Source organism: Chelon labrosus (genome assembly GCF_963514085.1).
Source record: "Chelon labrosus genome assembly, chromosome: 3".
Taxonomy (NCBI): domain Eukaryota; kingdom Metazoa; phylum Chordata; class Actinopteri; order Mugiliformes; family Mugilidae; genus Chelon; species Chelon labrosus.
In genome coordinates, this window is record NC_140339.1 from 30,268,147 (window position 1) to 30,284,852 (window position 16,706).

The following is a 16,706-nucleotide window of genomic DNA, read 5'->3' on the forward strand; positions in this document are numbered from 1 at the left end:
AAAGAAACCATTAATTATGGTATGTTTTGTCTGTGTTGTGTTCAAACACACAACATACAGTTTCACTCTACAGCAACAGCTAAATGATGTGTTCATACTCTTGCAGGTGATTGGTCATGGGGGGCGATCATCTGGACGTCTATTGGTTGGTCTGTTTCTGTTGGTCTTGGCCTGCTGTGCTGCATCTATGTAGCTACACTACATGAGAACGACCTGTGGTTCTCCAACATCAAGGTAAAGGCCCCAGAATCTTAACCTTAAGTATTTCTCTTCTTAAAATGTTGTCATGAAAAGCCAGTAGATGCACACATCTATTGAGTTGTGTGCATCTGGGTCTACTAAAATGCCAGGCAGACAGGACTGGTTCAGGACTTCCACTGCATGGGCAGAAAGCCTGCTAATATTGCATCCAATAAAATGCTTTCTCTATGTCCCTCTCTTACCCTGCATCACTCCTGGAAGGACATCTTCTTTCTCAATGTTGTTGGAGGTGGCGAGAAGTTCTCCATAAAAGAGAGCAGACTTTCCTCATGGCTGTTCTACATGTTAAATTTAAAAGCTAGCTTTCCCAATTACAAAAATGCCACCAGAACTGATGCACAATGACGTGTTTGTGGAGCTGAGCAGTCAGAGCAGAACTTGTTTGGAGGGTGGCCTCCCTAACACCCTGTTTGTATTGTGATATGAAAAAAACCCAAAAACAAATAGCATTCTTCATTCTCTGCAACTAAATAATGTTATTAAGTGTAATTGCACCTTTTTGCCATAGCACTTAAATTATTTCAGGTTCTTGTTGTTAACAGTCATGCGTCATTTGGAATGTTAAGAAAGCATTTGACATATCACAATGGGAAAAGCACGGGTACTTTTTGTTATACCTTAGTATTGTCCATATATAGACTCTGTCACTGCTTTGTCACTGCTACTTGATAGGATTCTTACGGTGGCCGAGAGGGCTCAACACTCCGCAACTTGAGAAAACATGCAATAAACAGAAACAGACAGACAGACAGAAAAGTGCTGCAAGAAGCATAAACGACAAAGGAATTGTTCCCAGGACACTATGAAGTCATGAACTGGCTGGGACTAGACACACTTGTTGTTCAAAGCTTTATGACTTTTGGAATTGGAAAAATGAGCAGAAACACAAGTTGGTTATCATTATTATTTAAATAACCCGATTCTAAATAAGCATTTTGCTTATTGGCTGCCAATTCAAATAATCTGACAAAGTACACAATTCATTTTGCAAAGTTATGCTAATGTCTATTGCATTAATAGTTACTTTCAGACCCATAAATTCATAAGGGAAGAGCAGGTTAAAGTACTGGAATGTTTTGCTGACATCACTACTTATCACATTATTTTTTTTTTTATTGGTTATTAGTTAAATAAGGTTAACTTTCAATTCTTAAATTCACTCATTTTCAGTTAGAGAGTAGGCATATTAGTTAGATAACATTGCATGTGAAGCTGCCTATAACGTTATGAAGGATTTATGGTATACAGATTATAAAAAATGGCCACTGACATTATTGAATAAATAAAATTAAAAAATAACCCTTAATTGTCCCGCAATGGGGGAAATTGCAGTTCCTGCTGTTTGTTCACACAATAGTGTGTACAGTGGGAGCAGTGGGCTGCAGCCTCTAAGGACCACGCCCAGGGAGCACTGGGGGTCCCAAGCTGTACCTCTACCCACTACTCCACAGCTGCCCTGAAGAAGAGGCTTACTGGTTATTTCTTCTTCGTCTTCTTCTTCTTATTATTATTATATGGATAGTTGTTGCAAATTGTACATTGTGGGATGCTTGATAAGGCTTGTATCACATAAAAGTCATAAAGCTTTAAACAACAAGAGCGTCTAGTCCTAAGCAGTTCATCTCTTCATAGAGTCCTGGGAATAATTCTGTTCTCACTTGTGCTTCTTGCAGTGTGTTTTTGTGTTTGCTGGTGCTGTGAGTTTTTGCAGCGTGATTCTGTTTTCAGTTGTGTTGTGAGTATTTGCAGTGTTTTCTTAATTTACTTGTGTTTTGTCTATTTGCATATGTTTTCTCAATCTGCAGTCCTTCGAGCTGCCTAGAGCATAGATTCTTGGTCAGAAGTAAACAGTTGTTAATGTTGTTATTACTAACTGTGTTTGTCCCTTACAATTTAACATTGAGTATTTCAACTGCATTTGTGCCAGTAAGAAAGTCTGGAAATGTTGAAAACACGTGGATTTTTATAAGGCTTTTGTTAAGAAGCCGCAAAGATGGCTGAATTGATGTATTGGGCACTTTTATAAAGGGCTTATCCATGTGCAAGATTCATGAACCACATCGCATATGTGGATATTTACAGCTGGAAAATGTCTCCTGGTTGAGCTAAAACATTCCACTCGCATTCTCTGCTTATCTCAAGAGGAAGAATAGCTTCAGCCTAAGTGCCATTCAGACACATCCTCATCCAGTTTTCTGCCTAAAATGGCCTGCAAACACGTCATAAACACTTCATTCTCCAATGGAATGATTGTTTTTCCATGCACTGCATAGGATTGATTTTCAGGCCTGTTAAATGAACCGCAGTCCCGAATCAAAAGGGTTGTTACACAGTCCGCTTTAGAGTGTGTTCAGTGTTGTACAGCAACAAACCATTGTTCCCTGCCAAATGTGATGTAGTTTTTAGCAACGCACTGGTTCAACCTGAGACGTACAGAGCAGATTTTGATCTGCTTGCCATGGCAGGACATAGCCCGGCGTTGGCAGACTCAGTTCTTACCAGAATATGAGTCTGGTGCCAGACCATTTGGATTTCATTATTGAGCAAGTTTCAACTGATAGAGAGACGGAATTACACAATTATATAGTCAACCAATCACAGCCATTAGTTGTAAACAAATTCATCTCCATGGTGCTCAGATGACACGTATGATTAAGCTTGTCCAAACCATTTGATTGGATTTGAAAACATAACCAGTTCCCAATGGAACAACTCCACACCAACTTTCTGCTGTAAAGTTTTGTGGATGGGGGATGTCAGGCTGCCATCCAGGCAAAGATGGGGAAAAATGTAAATGAAAGCCCTTCATGTGTGCTGTTTTTTCACTCATTTAAAGGTCCACTGTGTAGGATTTAGTGGCATCTAGCCGGGAAGTTGCAGATTGTCCCTACCCCTTGCTTTCCCAGCATGTACCGTGAGTGAAATTATGGTGGCTGCCCAGCAATGTAAAATGCCAAAGGGCCCCCTCTAGAAGCAGAGTTTGGTTGTTGATTCTGGCTACTGAATTCTTAACCTCAAAATGCTGTCATACTATAGATCAAAATAATTTCAAATAGGTTCCCTAATGAGACTCTGACACGCATATTCTCATGTCTATGAAGACGAGTGCACTATATTTCTAAAGAACTATTAAAGCCAGCCATGCAGTTTCAGCTTTAGAATTTTATACATTAACACTTTCTATTCTCTCTCTCTCCTTTCATGTTTGCATGAATGTGACTGGGATTGTCTCCAGATAAAACCATTTTCAAGCTTTGTGCTTACCTGTCAATTGATTTAGAGGAGAAATAAACAACACATTCAGAAAAAAATATTGTCTTAATTTGGAGGAAATGTTCGTTCTGAATCTGCAAAAAAAGTGTTATTTTCACTGTTGTGATGGGAGCTGTTTTCTGCCCACAGGAAATTGATGAAGCAAAACTGGCAGCCATACCATAGCAGAGATAAATCTTTATGTATTGGTTCAGATAATGAGACATTGTCCTTATCAAAGAATTGACTTTCCTATTTGTGTGAGACAGAACAGTGAAGAATCAAACAAAACAACAAAGGAATCAATTTATCTCATCTGTTGGTAACTTGCATTGCCAGCCAGGTGCTTCATCTGTTTCTCCTGCTGACAAGAAATAAATCTTACATCGACACACAGAGCCGGTGTGTACAGGATCATTTGCCACAGGAAGGCAAAGCAGCAGATTCACTAAACTGAGCAGAATCTGAATGCACAATCTTTCTGATCCTGTGCCACCTTTGTTCTGTTTATGTTTGTGCGTCTGTGTATGTGTGTGTGTGTGTGTGTGTGTGTGTGTGTGCTTGCAGGTGAAAGGAAGGGGGGGTAGACAGATGCTTTCATTCATTATAAATGCAGGTCATTTTACAGTCCTGGCGAACATCTCCCCCGAAATGTTCCCACATAAGTGGACTCCAGGCTGACATCATCACACATTGCATGCATGTGTGTGTGTGTAAACTGTTTCCTTCTGTTTATGCCATCAAAGCCTCTGTCTAAGACAGTGTTCACACAGAACTGGCTAGATCTGAAAATGCTGGGTTACAGCATACATGAGAACAGTGTGGGTCCATTCTAAATGATAACCATCTTCACCAGTCGTTTGACAGGTGTGTGGAAGTGAGAATGTCTGCTGGGTTTCTTTCTCAAGCTGGCTTTTTTTTATTCATTTGTGATGCATCACTATTTGTAGCACAGCGTGAACAACTGTGGGTAATGTTTTCCCGCAGAGACTGGATATGTCTTTCTGTTATCCTCGTATCAGTTTTTCTGGTGCTTAGGCAGTGTTTAAACAGACCTTTGGACCACTCCCTCATTTCTTTCTTATTGCCATGACTGAAATGTGGTGCCAATACAAAGGGCTCCAATGACAAAATTCAGCTTAACTCATCTTTTACATGTTCTAATATACATAGATGTTCTAAACAGAGACAGTTGATGGTTTGTTTGGTTGTACTGAGATGCTGACCACTATATTAATGTTAGTTTAACATTTCCAAGTTGTCTTAATACTATCAGCACCTGTATTGTGTGATTGCAACAGACAGCTATCAAATCCATCCACTCTGGATACAATTCATCAAGCTGTGAGTTCAAAAACCGACAGTTCAGTGAAGCTAGACGGCCAAAACATGGGCAAACATGAATTATTTTTTTCCTGTTTGATTAGTTAGTGTGGACACGCTCAGAACATTGGCACATTGGTAAAAAAAACAACAAAAAAAAAACGTGGACTCTTCCAAGCCACAAAAAATGGTGTGTTGAACCGTTAACACAGTGCTCAGGTTGCTTCCTCTGGCCTTTCTTCGAACTCCTTGTGCTGCCTGCTCTTTCAGCCAGTTGAGATCATGTATTTAATTTTCTGCCCTTAGAGATCTGCTGTCTCTCTCTCTCATGCTTTCGCTCGTCTTCGTACTCTCTCACACGCACACGTGCTCTATAAAGTGTCTTCAGGTCAAGTAGGATGGCAAGCCGTAAAACATGCTGGAACGTAATTTGTGTGTTTGGGAGACCTGCCTGCTTGGTGTTGGTACACTGCTGCTTGACCTGACCTTACGTGACTTATGATATCATAGCCTTGGCTGTCTGCGGACAAGCTTTTGTTTAACAGAAAAGGGACTGGATTTAATCATCTCACATAAACCAGTGTGTTGTTGGGGGAATGTGAGATCAGTATTTCCTGAGGTTAGAGGTGCTGCGTCATCTCTCTCCCCTTACGATGCTTATTATCACCAGTCCTCCTGGCATGTGGGCAATGAGACAACTGGCTTAATCTGGCTTTTTACATTCATCAGGTGTGAAGTCATGTCCGTGTCGCCCAAGTGCAGAGCAGAGCTTATTTTAGGCATGTTCTCACAGCTTAACACCAGTTCCAGATCCACAAACTCTCTGACAAATGTTCCACGCATTTTCCGAATGATGTTCCAACATGTTCCCCTCGCTGCTCCCCACCCCCACCTCATCTCATTCTTTTCCTGCATGCATGTGCAGTTTTATAGACAAGAGGTCACCAGTAGTCAACTCTCCTTTCTTTCCCTCCCTCTGGCTGCTCCAGTTATCCACAGCAAGTCTTGTTGTTCACAGACTTACTGTGGCTCAGTGTTAATGCTTGCTTCTGTCTTCATAGCAGCTGATTTGTTGGGAAAGGCTAGTTGTAGTTTTGAAACTCGTGTCGGGTTGAAAGGAGACAGAGACTTGCCCGTACTTACGCTGTGGAAGACATAAAGCAAAGGGAAGACGAAGCAAGGCCAATTGTGGATGAACCCCGCTTGGATTCTTCAAGCAGCACATCACAGAGAGGGACGTTATTCAAAGATCCACGAAGAGAGAGAAACAGAGAGAAACTGAGAGCAGAAGACTGGTGCCTTTTGAGAAGTGTACTAGCTTTCAGGGTAATGAGCAAAGTGTGAACTTGTTAACTAGGCTTACTCTCTGTGACCTTAATTTAAACTGAGGATTAGCCATCTCGTCAGAGTTCCTGGTGAAAAGCCAAGGCTTGTTTTGCTTTGGGCAAACTCAAAAGAAGAATTGGAAGGAAACTCGCTGCTCATTCCCTCGGAGGAAGCTTTTGCATATTTCCTTTGGCAAGGAACTTGAAGCGATTAAAAAGCTAATTTATTTGGAGTGACTTCAAGAAATGAAAAACACACCACATTTACATTTATTTCCGTAATGGATTTGGATCAGTTCTATAGCCTAACCCCGGAGCATGCTGTTTATCTACCTGGATTCAGCTCATCAAAGGAGCCAAGAATTTATTGATAATCTCTGTTGTCCCAGGCAATGGAGCTTCGTAAGAGAGTTAAGCTGAGCCGGCCAGGGCACAGTTTTGGGAGATGCAACAGTGGCGTGAAGTTGGGGACAGAAACCTCTAATGCCACACAGGAGGGGGTCAGAGGGGGGCTTTCTCTGCTTGGACGATCTGGTACTTGTTCCGGTTCAGGCTTACTACCCTGGTGGCCTTGGCAACAGGGGGTTTCCGTGGCAACAGGGCTGTTAATGGCTGGGCTATTGGCACTGACTCAGGCATGGTGTGTCAACGCCATACATGAGAATCTGCTGTGGTTCGCTCAGCTCACGGTAGGAGGTCTACTTGAAATGATTCTTTTTAAAGTGAATCTTTAACAAATCAAGCACATTATAGATATCTGCTTCATACTAACAGCCTAGGGTTTGAGGAGTAGGAGTTCCAAATAGACACACCCCTCAGCAGTCCTATCGCAGTTACATACGCAGTACGATTTTTAGTTGTCTGTTTAGTGATTTAGTAGATTTAGATTTAAGTTCCATTTCAGTGTATCATTTTTGTGTGTACTTTGCATTTTTCTATTTAAACTATAAATGCCCACTGAACAGCATCATTCAAGCAAGAAGAATGCTTTTATAGAGTTACGAGTATATTTTCTGACACAAATTTTAACCTAAACATGTGGCATCTATCTGTCAGTCTTATTCAGTCCAAACTGAGTTGCCTTGTACATGCAACCCATGTTTTCCAGATTCTATTAAATTAGTTTACTTGCAGTCTGATGGAGAAAGTCAATCACAAATCCATATTTTTTATGACTTCAACCTAGTCCTCCACATTAGGAACCTCTGGTAATAGCTTTAAAAAAAAAAGTTCTCCAGGCATCTCCTGTCAATCAAAGGTCATCAAGGGACATCCCCAGAAGACCTTCTGTCTACTCCACATTTTACCCGACATCTTGTATCTTGTCTTTTGTTCCAGGGTTTTTTCATATTGTTTGCTTTTTTTAAATTCTGAATCGCATTCTGATATAAACAATTGGATAATTCCTCCCAACAACCCTTCATATCTCTTCATTCGCATTGTTTACTAATGGTTAAAATGGTATTATATAGATCAGGGGTGGGCAGTTATTTCTCCAAGGGGCCTCTGGGAATGGTGTGGAGGGCCAGACCAATAGCTTGAGCTCAATTCGGCTCAATGTTAATTGTATCTCTTTATAAAATGCAGTAGGTTTTGAGATATTACTGTTACCACTAGATGTAGTAGCTGCAGATGTAGTAGAGTAGATGTTACAATAAGGTGCAGGAACAGTTAAAAACGCCAATATAATATCACTATTTAATTAGCATTCACAAGATTTTGAAACTTAGCATGTTTTGCAGTATTTCTTAGACCAGCATTTAATAAACATTATACAAAAAAGTAGCAAGGGCTGTTACTATTTTGTTTATTTTGTCCCTTATTTGCCTGTTTTCTGTTTCTTCTTCTTGTTCAGCGAGATAAATCTTGACTGTGTCGGGCTTGAACAATGCACTGAGGTCGGGTTGAAGGTCTGAGGTGGATATGTGAAGGACTGCTGATTGTTGTCAGTGAGAGAGGACCTATATCTGGATTTGTTAAACTTGATCACTGACAATGTTTGTTCACATATGTAGGTTGATCCAAAGAGAGTCAACGTCTTCTAGATTATCTGTTATCTGTGGTTGATATTTAATCCATATTATAGATTGTTTAATCTTTATTACAGATTAAACATAAGCCATATCTATATACTAGAGAAAAGTTTATTACCAGCTGTGAAAACTTGTGTTTGTGTGTCTGCGTGTGGAATAATGTGGTCAGGAAGACACCTACTGTAACTGGAACTACAACAAAAGGGAATTAAAGTACACTAGGCATTGGTGTTTTCTTTTTGTGTTATTGGACAGATGTGTAGTTCATTATTCTTTTAGTTGACTTTTCAGCGGTTTAGGTGAACAAAGAAATGTTGGGTCCATTACTTTTTTGTATTGTTTTTTTATGCGATTAGCAATTATTAAAGTTATTACTGGAAAGTATTGGGTAAACTGCACTGTAAGTATACTCACAAATATGCTTTGGTTTTTAACAAGCACTGGATTTCGATGTCCCTTGCCGTAAATTACATAACCAATTTGTCAAAGATTGAGTTACTATAATCAAAGAAAAAACTATTCACAAACTGAATATGACAGGTTAATCCCTGACTTAACATTCTGCAGCTGCTTTTTCAACGTTTCTCTCTCTCCTTATCCCCCAGTGGAACGGTAGTCATGCATGGCAAGCAGGAAGTCTCTTGGGAAGACGTCCTCCAAGCACATACACACACACAATGTTACCTGTCGGATTGTTACTGTTGAGGATTACGAGCGTATTAGCTGCTTTTCTTCTATCCTCCGTGTTTCTGTCATGTCTTGCCAGGATATTTATTTTCCATATTACAGAGAATGGAAGTGCTGGGTTTCATGCAACCAAATTCCCTGTTTTGCTTTCAGGAAGTGGAACGGGAGATCTCCTTTCGTACAGAATGTGGACTGTACTACTCCTACTACAAGCAAATGTTGCAGGCCCCGTCCATACAGGAAGGTATGCACTATGTTTAGAGATCTATAAATGTAAAGATCTATAAAAGAATATATGATCTTGTGTGTCTACTCCTCTCTCCCTATTGTGAATCTAGTACTTGTCCGTCCTTATCCTAACCCTCTTCTTTTGTAACATATAAGTGAAAACATACAATCTGACAGTCCAAACAAGTACTTAAGCTAAGCCACACAGACTGATTATAGTAGTTGTTTCAGCATATAATTTATCTACCTGCACAAAATACATTTGACTCCCTCTTACAGGATTCTTGTTTTAAAAAGATTCAGGTGGAATCAATAAAAAGTAATCTAGAGACAATAAGCAACCAACTAATGAACGTAATAATAACTTCAAATATTGACTTTTTTTTTAACCTCAGTAGAGACACCAGATGGCTGTGTCTACCTACTCTTGAAAGAAAATCGAACAACAAACAAACAGAATCGTTTTCCTCCCCATTTTCCAAGAAGAGCAAACAAATGAGTGCAGTTACTCATGACGCACTGTCTGGTCTGAGGGACATTAGTCTAATTATTTTGTTCCCATGTAAAATTCCTGGTTGGAAATGGACCTTATTTTGAACTAAGGCAAATAATTGAGCTGTAGTCTAATCTGTTGAGGAACTGGGTGACCTCCCTTTCCGTCTCACTCTCTGATCATTTCTTTCCCTACAGTAGTTTTAAAAGTTAGGAATGAAGGATGGGAACAGAGAAAATAAAGGGCTGGATGGAAGAATGAAGCGACAGCGTGGAATGGAACAAATAAGAACACCAAAGACTGATGGGGAAAGGGAAAAAAGTGAGGTGGGAGCAATGATGGGAGAAAAACAGACGAAAGGACGCATCAGTGGAGAAAAGGAAGGATTCGGAAGCGGGGAGGAGAGAAAATGTGAAAGGGCGTGGGGAAAGGATGAAACAGGTCATATAATATGAATGACAGTTTGAGTTAAGGAGGAATAAAACAAAAAATACCTTAAAAATGGTAAATAATGAACGAATTATTTAGAGTCGGTCATGCGTCTGGGTTTTATTTATTTATTTTATTTTTAAGAAGCGCTAGTTTTTATGGTCTTACATGGATCAAGCATGCAAAAATGCTCTTGCTCCTAGTGTCACTTCGTGATGCTGATATAATACCACCATTTAAGATAACGTGACTAACCTGTTAGCAAATGTCTCAATGTTGGCCCATCCAGTAAATAAGGTGCAGCATCAGCATCCATTTGGAGTTGTTGTGGCAACCTGGCAAATGTAGAGACAGTATTTAGCTTCCTTTCATCTCTGATGTGTTCCCCACCAACATCTCAGGAATATGTATGGTTCTTAAGCTGCTAAAAGCCTCACCATGTTCAACATCTTGGCGGTAACATAGTACTGAAATAAGTAAATAGTCCACACTTATGTAGCACTTTTCTACCCGAGTGCCACTCACAGCGCTTTATAATGGTTCTCATTCACTCATTCACACACACTCTGAGACACCAGCAAGGTGCTCAGCTGCAGTTGGGAGCAATGTCTCGAACCGCCAACATTGTGGGTGGACAATTTGCTCTGCCGCCAAGTAGTCAGAAGAGACTGTCTGTTAATACAGTAAAAAGTTTGCCTCTGGTGGCTTAAAGCTTATTAATAATAATAATAATAATAATACATTTTATTTGGGGCGCCTTTCATGGCACTCAAGGACACCTTACAGCAACAAACAATAACAACAACAGATAAAATAATAAAATACTAAATCACTAAAAGAATGTTAAAGGGAGTACGCCTGTTTAAAAAGGTGGGTTTTCAGATGTGATTTGAAGGTGGAGAGTGTGTCAATGTTCCTGATGCTTGGTGGGAGAGAATTCCAGAGACCGGGGGCAGAGCGGCTGAAGGCTCTGGCCCCCATGGTGGTCAGACGGGCAGGAGGCACAATGAGGCTGATAGATGAGGCAGATCTGAGTGTCCGGGAAGGAGTGTTGATGTGGAGAAGGTCAGATATGTATGGGGGAGAGAGGTTATGAATGGCCTTGAAGGTGTGGAGCAGAATCTTGAAGTCCACACGAAATTTGACCAGAAGCCAGTGAAGCTGTTGCAGAACAGGTGTGATGTGATTATTTGCTCAGACCTTCTGTGTGATAGCTCCTTCACATTTTTCCACTGCATTTTTTTCAACGTATTATTTAAAAAAAAATGGGTTATTTTTTTATCATGTTAGTAAAGGACATCTTGCTTTAGACAAAGAAGCCCACATCTGCTAAAAAAACACTGTAGGCATGCTAGTTAGTTTTTTATATTCAGCACATGATGGGAAGTTTGGGGGATTCCGAGGTTGAATGCACTGATGGGTCCAGACTTCCATTTTGCTTTAAGCAGTTAAGGAATTTAAATTCCAGCCAAACAAGCGGTGGTTGACAGAAGTTTCAAATGCTTACTTTTCTTTAATAGCACCACACCACACAGCCCAGTACGCCTGGACAAACAGTGCAAACCTCTTCCCCCCTGGTTGTCACAAATCCTGCAATAATTGTTATCAATCTGCGTCACTGTAAAGAAACAGTGGTATAGTTAAAGTGTGTGTGTGTGTGTGTGTGTGTGTGTGTGTGTGTGTGTGTGTGTTCCCAGGGCTCTCAGAATTGATCCATGACAACTTGACGGAATCCAAGCGCACCATTAATCTCCTACAGCGAATGAATATCTACCAAGAGGTTTTTCTCAGTGTTCTCTACAGATTGTTGCCCATACAGGTAACACTTTCATTGATCAGCTGCTTACAGCAGTGTTCGACACAAAATATTTGTCATGACTGCAGCTATAAACAACATGATTGTCTGTGCGTGTTGTGTTGGCCCATGAATTAAAGCATTCTGGTTGTGTCATTGAAGGAGTAATACCACACTCCAGTATTTTGACCTTAATTTTAATTTGATCATTTATTAGCAACCACCCTCTGTTGCTGATATGAATGATAGTTGTATTAGGAAATGCTGTGGCATTTTACCTTTTTTTTTTTTTTTTGCTGATATGGAGCGCTTACACTTGTCACACTAGAGGAAAAGGTTTCTGTATTGGCATATCAATTAACTGAGAAACAGCTACTTAGCTTCGTCAACTACCTCACTGTGTGACAAGAATGTTGGGAAGTGAAATATCAGCCCAAACTTTGAAAATGCCACGGTGTTTCTGAGTGCCAGAGTCAGTTGCTGTCATTGTAGTGAGATCATTCGTAGTGACTAATGAGCTAATGGTTTCCTTTGTCTTTGTGTGTGTGTGTGTGTGTGTGTGTGTGTGTGTGTGTGGTGCAGTCATATCTGGAGCCAGTGTATTTCTACATTTACACAGTGTTCTCACTCCAAGCGGTGTATGTCATCGCTCTGTACCTCACAGCATGGCTCCTGTCAGGTTCCTGGCTGGCTGGTACGCTCACTGGGGTCTGGTACATCCTCAACAGGTGAGTAAGGACTGTATGTTCATGCATGAACATCAGACAGTGAGAGGCAGAGCGAGTTACTTTTACCTTTTTACATGCTCAACTCTGCAAATGCCATGGCAGATTTTTTTTGCATGGCTTCAAAGTAAATCAACTCTTGAGCTTGACAAATGGCACACAGAAACCACAAAGCTTCACGGTGCTATCTGTATAGAACATTTTTAGTTTTCAATACCACTGCAACAGCTGTTATTTGTCTGGAAAAAAATAATCATACAAACCAAAACAGTACACTAAAAATGTATTTTATTGTTATGGTACACGGTAACCTGGGGACAGTAGTTATAAACTTTACGACAGCAAATTTGTAAAGGAGTTGAAAATATCCACTGCCATGGTCAGGATTTAATAACTTTGCAATTTCATTAGAATTCCAACTGTGACCATGAATTTTATCCACCCTATTTTTCCAGCCACTATCTGAAATCACAGCATTAAGCTCCTTTTCTCTTCTGCTTAGATCATTCATGATCTATCCTGGATATTACACTGAAAATAATTTCTTGCCCTGTAAGCGCTGGTCGTAGGTTGGATCACAGTATTTATTTTCATGAAGGAATGTGTTTTAAATTCATACGCGGTACTAATCCCTTCAGTGTTTCTCCTAGGTTTACAGCTTTTGGGGGGGTTGGTGTCTTACATATTTTCCGATGCACGCTCTCTGTCCACTGGTGGGAGTGTGCTTACGTGTGTGTGCACGTGGCTGTGTGTGTGCGCACTGGTGCGCCTTGTGTGATACAGAGAGCAGAGGAGAATTGTAATTGCGCGACCATGTAGAGACAGAAATGACATGTCACTGTGTAAATAAGATAAATGACATAAGGCTATTTAGTTTGTTTAATAAAAGAACAAGGTACAGACCTGTTCTATGGGAAAGGTAACCTTAAATGACTTCTGTCATGATTTTGTGCTATATAGAAAATAAAATGAACTTGACCTTCAAGGGCGGGGGTGAGGGGAGCCACTGGGGGGTGGGGCACGCCCCTAATATTATGGTACGTTAAACACTGCCCTTAATAGCATCCATTAGAATTCCGGAGAGAACTCCAGTTCTCCTGCTTTTTCCAAATCACACCAAGTTGTGATTTTCTGCCCATCATTTACCATTTACTGTACATCTCAGGTGATACTTCATTTTAAAAATACACCGTAATCTAATCATTTTAATACATTTTCATCTTTCTGTACTGCTTTTTACCTCAAATCAACAGACTGAGTTCTGAGGGCATTTTATTATGTGCACAAATTATGTATCTTTGCAATGTCTGACCCTTCTGTTTGAGTAAATCTGTTGGCTTGGATTAGAGGTCATTAAAGGTGACGCTACCTGGAGGGTGAGGCTTTAGCAGGAAGAGACAGTGTTTGACCTCAAGTCCAAAGCTGATCCTGCATTGTTACATACTATCCTTAGGTTATCTTTGCAATCCATATTTTCAGTTGATTTATGAAATTTTGAGTGTTACATTTATTTATTAGTTCAAATAAATAGTGCACCACTTTGTGGACATCTTGAAGACCATGCGTTATTTTCTCTATGGAGACATTTTTGCTCAGCCACTATAGTGGTAATCAGGAGAAGAAATAAGCACTATGCATGACTGTACATGGCAGAGTATACCGTATCTACTGTTGTGTAATGGCTAGTGACTGAAATCAGACCGTTAACTAGAACCTAGCAGGGTTCTGGCTCAACTGTAAGTCATATTACTATAGTTGAAACCCAGCAAAGATAACAACTCCCCTCTCCTTTGCACCTCTGCGTTTGCAGTTAAATAAACGTGTTAATTAGCCAAAGTTGGAGGTTGCCAGCAGTCCGATTTAGATAATTTGTGATAAAGCCAGAGATGTTTCTCTAAAGGTGGGTAATTAATTTAATAGACTGCAGTTGCACTGGACAACTGGACAAGAAGCTCTTTTAGTGTGAGTTTGTCTTTTAGTGTCTTTGAGTTTGTGGTGTGTGAGATTAGTGTTGCATGCATGCATTGTTAGAAGTGAGCTAAAAGTTTAAATAAATTCAGAAACCCTGCTGACATTTTCCGTCCTTTTGAGTCAATACATAGGCGAGATTTCTTTCTGTAAATGGTGGAATGGAGGGTCACAGAGGTTTCCAGCTTCAAACTTAAAAAAAGAACTGCTATGATCTGAAAAAAAAAAAAAAACTGCAGAAGAAGCACATTAGTTTTTCATTTCAAACTCACTGAACCTTGACTATTGCAATAAATGTTAGAGGTAAATTACATTATAGCATTTCTAGCTATCACAATAGCTGTCAGTGAAAGAACTGTTCACACCCTGTCTTAACTGATTTCTCTGGACAGTGTAATTTGTCTACACATCTACCTCACCGACCGTTCTCTCAATCCTTTCAGGGTGGACACCACACGTGTAGAGTTCACCATCTCCCTCAGAGAGAACTGGTCTATGCCCTTCTTAGCGCTGCAGGTCACAGCTATCACCTGTTATCTCAGGCCTCGACTCACCACCTTACAGCAGGTATGCTCACTAGATCAAAGCTATTGACCATGCTCACCATGTAGAGTAGCTTTGACTGGACACATCCAGCTGGTCTGCTCAATAATGTAGCATTAATAAAAGCACAAAAAGCACAGAAAATATAGGATTTCACTGTTTGCCAACAGAGTATCCAGTTTAAATATCTAACCTGTGTGTATGTGTGTTTCTCTCCTCAGAAGGTGATGGTGTGGTTGATGTATGTGACCACGTTCTGCTTCTGTCTCACGTGGCAGTTCAACCAGTTCATTCTACTTGTTCAGGCTCTCATCATTTACACCATGGACTGTGCTGACTTCTTAACCACTACGCAGGTATGGCTACAAGAAGATGCCAGATGCTTGAGTAGCCAGGTCCATGAATGTATTATAAAAACTGGATGCTGGACTTCAAGCGCTTGAAATTTCTTGCCAAGTTTATTTCCATTTAGCCAAACCCTTAATGAACCCCTCACATCATAGTCTTAGGTGCAGAGCAGATGAACCACCAGTGTTTGTGGTGGGTCTGGGGGGAGGGGAGTGAGGTAATGATGCTTTCGGGAGCAATAGGAAAAACAACGCAAGCACAACATTGTTTGAAACGTGCGAAAAATATTTCCTATTCATTGTGAGACCATGGTGGAGTAAATTAGACCCTGGTGGGCCGCCATAGTGTTAACATTGTATGGGAAACACTGAATGGGATCACTTAACTTTTACTATAACTGTTTTAAGATTCATGCCTCTTTACAAAACAAGCTAGTTTGCCTAATTTGTTAATGCTAACACAGTTTGCCAGCAGAAGTTTCTTTTCACTCACATCATTTCAACACCTGTTGTGTCATTGTACTCTCTCACATATTTTTGTCTGCCCCATCATTACACTAAGTTTGATTCCAGCCTGAGCCCATTGCTTCCTGTCTCTCTCTCTACCTACTACCTAAATGCGTGCAAGCCTAAAACACAAAACAATTGTCTGATTCTTGAAGAGATATCTCACTTGTCAGGACAACAGTGACACGTTTTCAGTGATGTATTTGTGTGATGGCCAACACCACGGTACATTACCTTTGCAAACTGTTTATCTCCACAACGTGTGTGTCTCTAGGTGACCACTCTGTACCTTGTTCAAGTGAGCGGCCTGTTGAGTGTGTGGCTCCTCCAGTTCTGTAACTCCATGATACTAGGGTCACTTGTCCTGAGCTTCATTGTGGCTGCACTCTTCATCAGGCACTGCCAGGTAAGTGAGCGAGTGAGTGAGTGAGTGTGAAGGGTGCGAATAAATGTAAGAGTTCCACTGCATGAAAGGCAGGACTGGGAGAAGATCCAAACAGTTGTGCTTGTTTGCAAAACATAGATGAGAGATTAACCTGCATTTTGGTTGACATGAAGAAGGGCTGTGCTGCAGTCAGTGTCTGCAGGTGATAATTCTGATTTGTATGCTGGAGACACATTTCCTCGTCTAAATGTAATTTAGTTAAATCAGATCTTATCACAGTAACAATTACAGAAGCATTTAATGTGACAGGATGGAATGAATAGAGAGAAAAGGGAGGGAGGCTGAGAATCAGTAATGTGGATATTTTCATCTTTAAGTTTTGTGTGTACCGTAACAGTATGCTCT

The 16,706-nt window shown here is 40.5% G+C and overlaps 1 protein-coding gene across 1 annotated transcript in view; it reads left to right on the forward strand.

The window, feature by feature from the left end:
* Positions 1-16,706, forward strand: part of dpy19l3 (dpy-19 like C-mannosyltransferase 3) — a 47,271-nt gene that overhangs the window by 2,057 nt on the left and 28,508 nt on the right. The window contains exons 2-8 of the mRNA XM_084541344.1: positions 107-234; positions 9,035-9,125; positions 11,729-11,850; positions 12,409-12,554; positions 14,963-15,086; positions 15,284-15,418; positions 16,191-16,322. Of these exons, the coding sequence (XP_084397470.1) occupies positions 107-234; positions 9,035-9,125; positions 11,729-11,850; positions 12,409-12,554; positions 14,963-15,086; positions 15,284-15,418; positions 16,191-16,322 (878 nt within the window). The remainder of the gene's footprint in view (positions 1-106; positions 235-9,034; positions 9,126-11,728; positions 11,851-12,408; positions 12,555-14,962; positions 15,087-15,283; positions 15,419-16,190; positions 16,323-16,706) is intronic.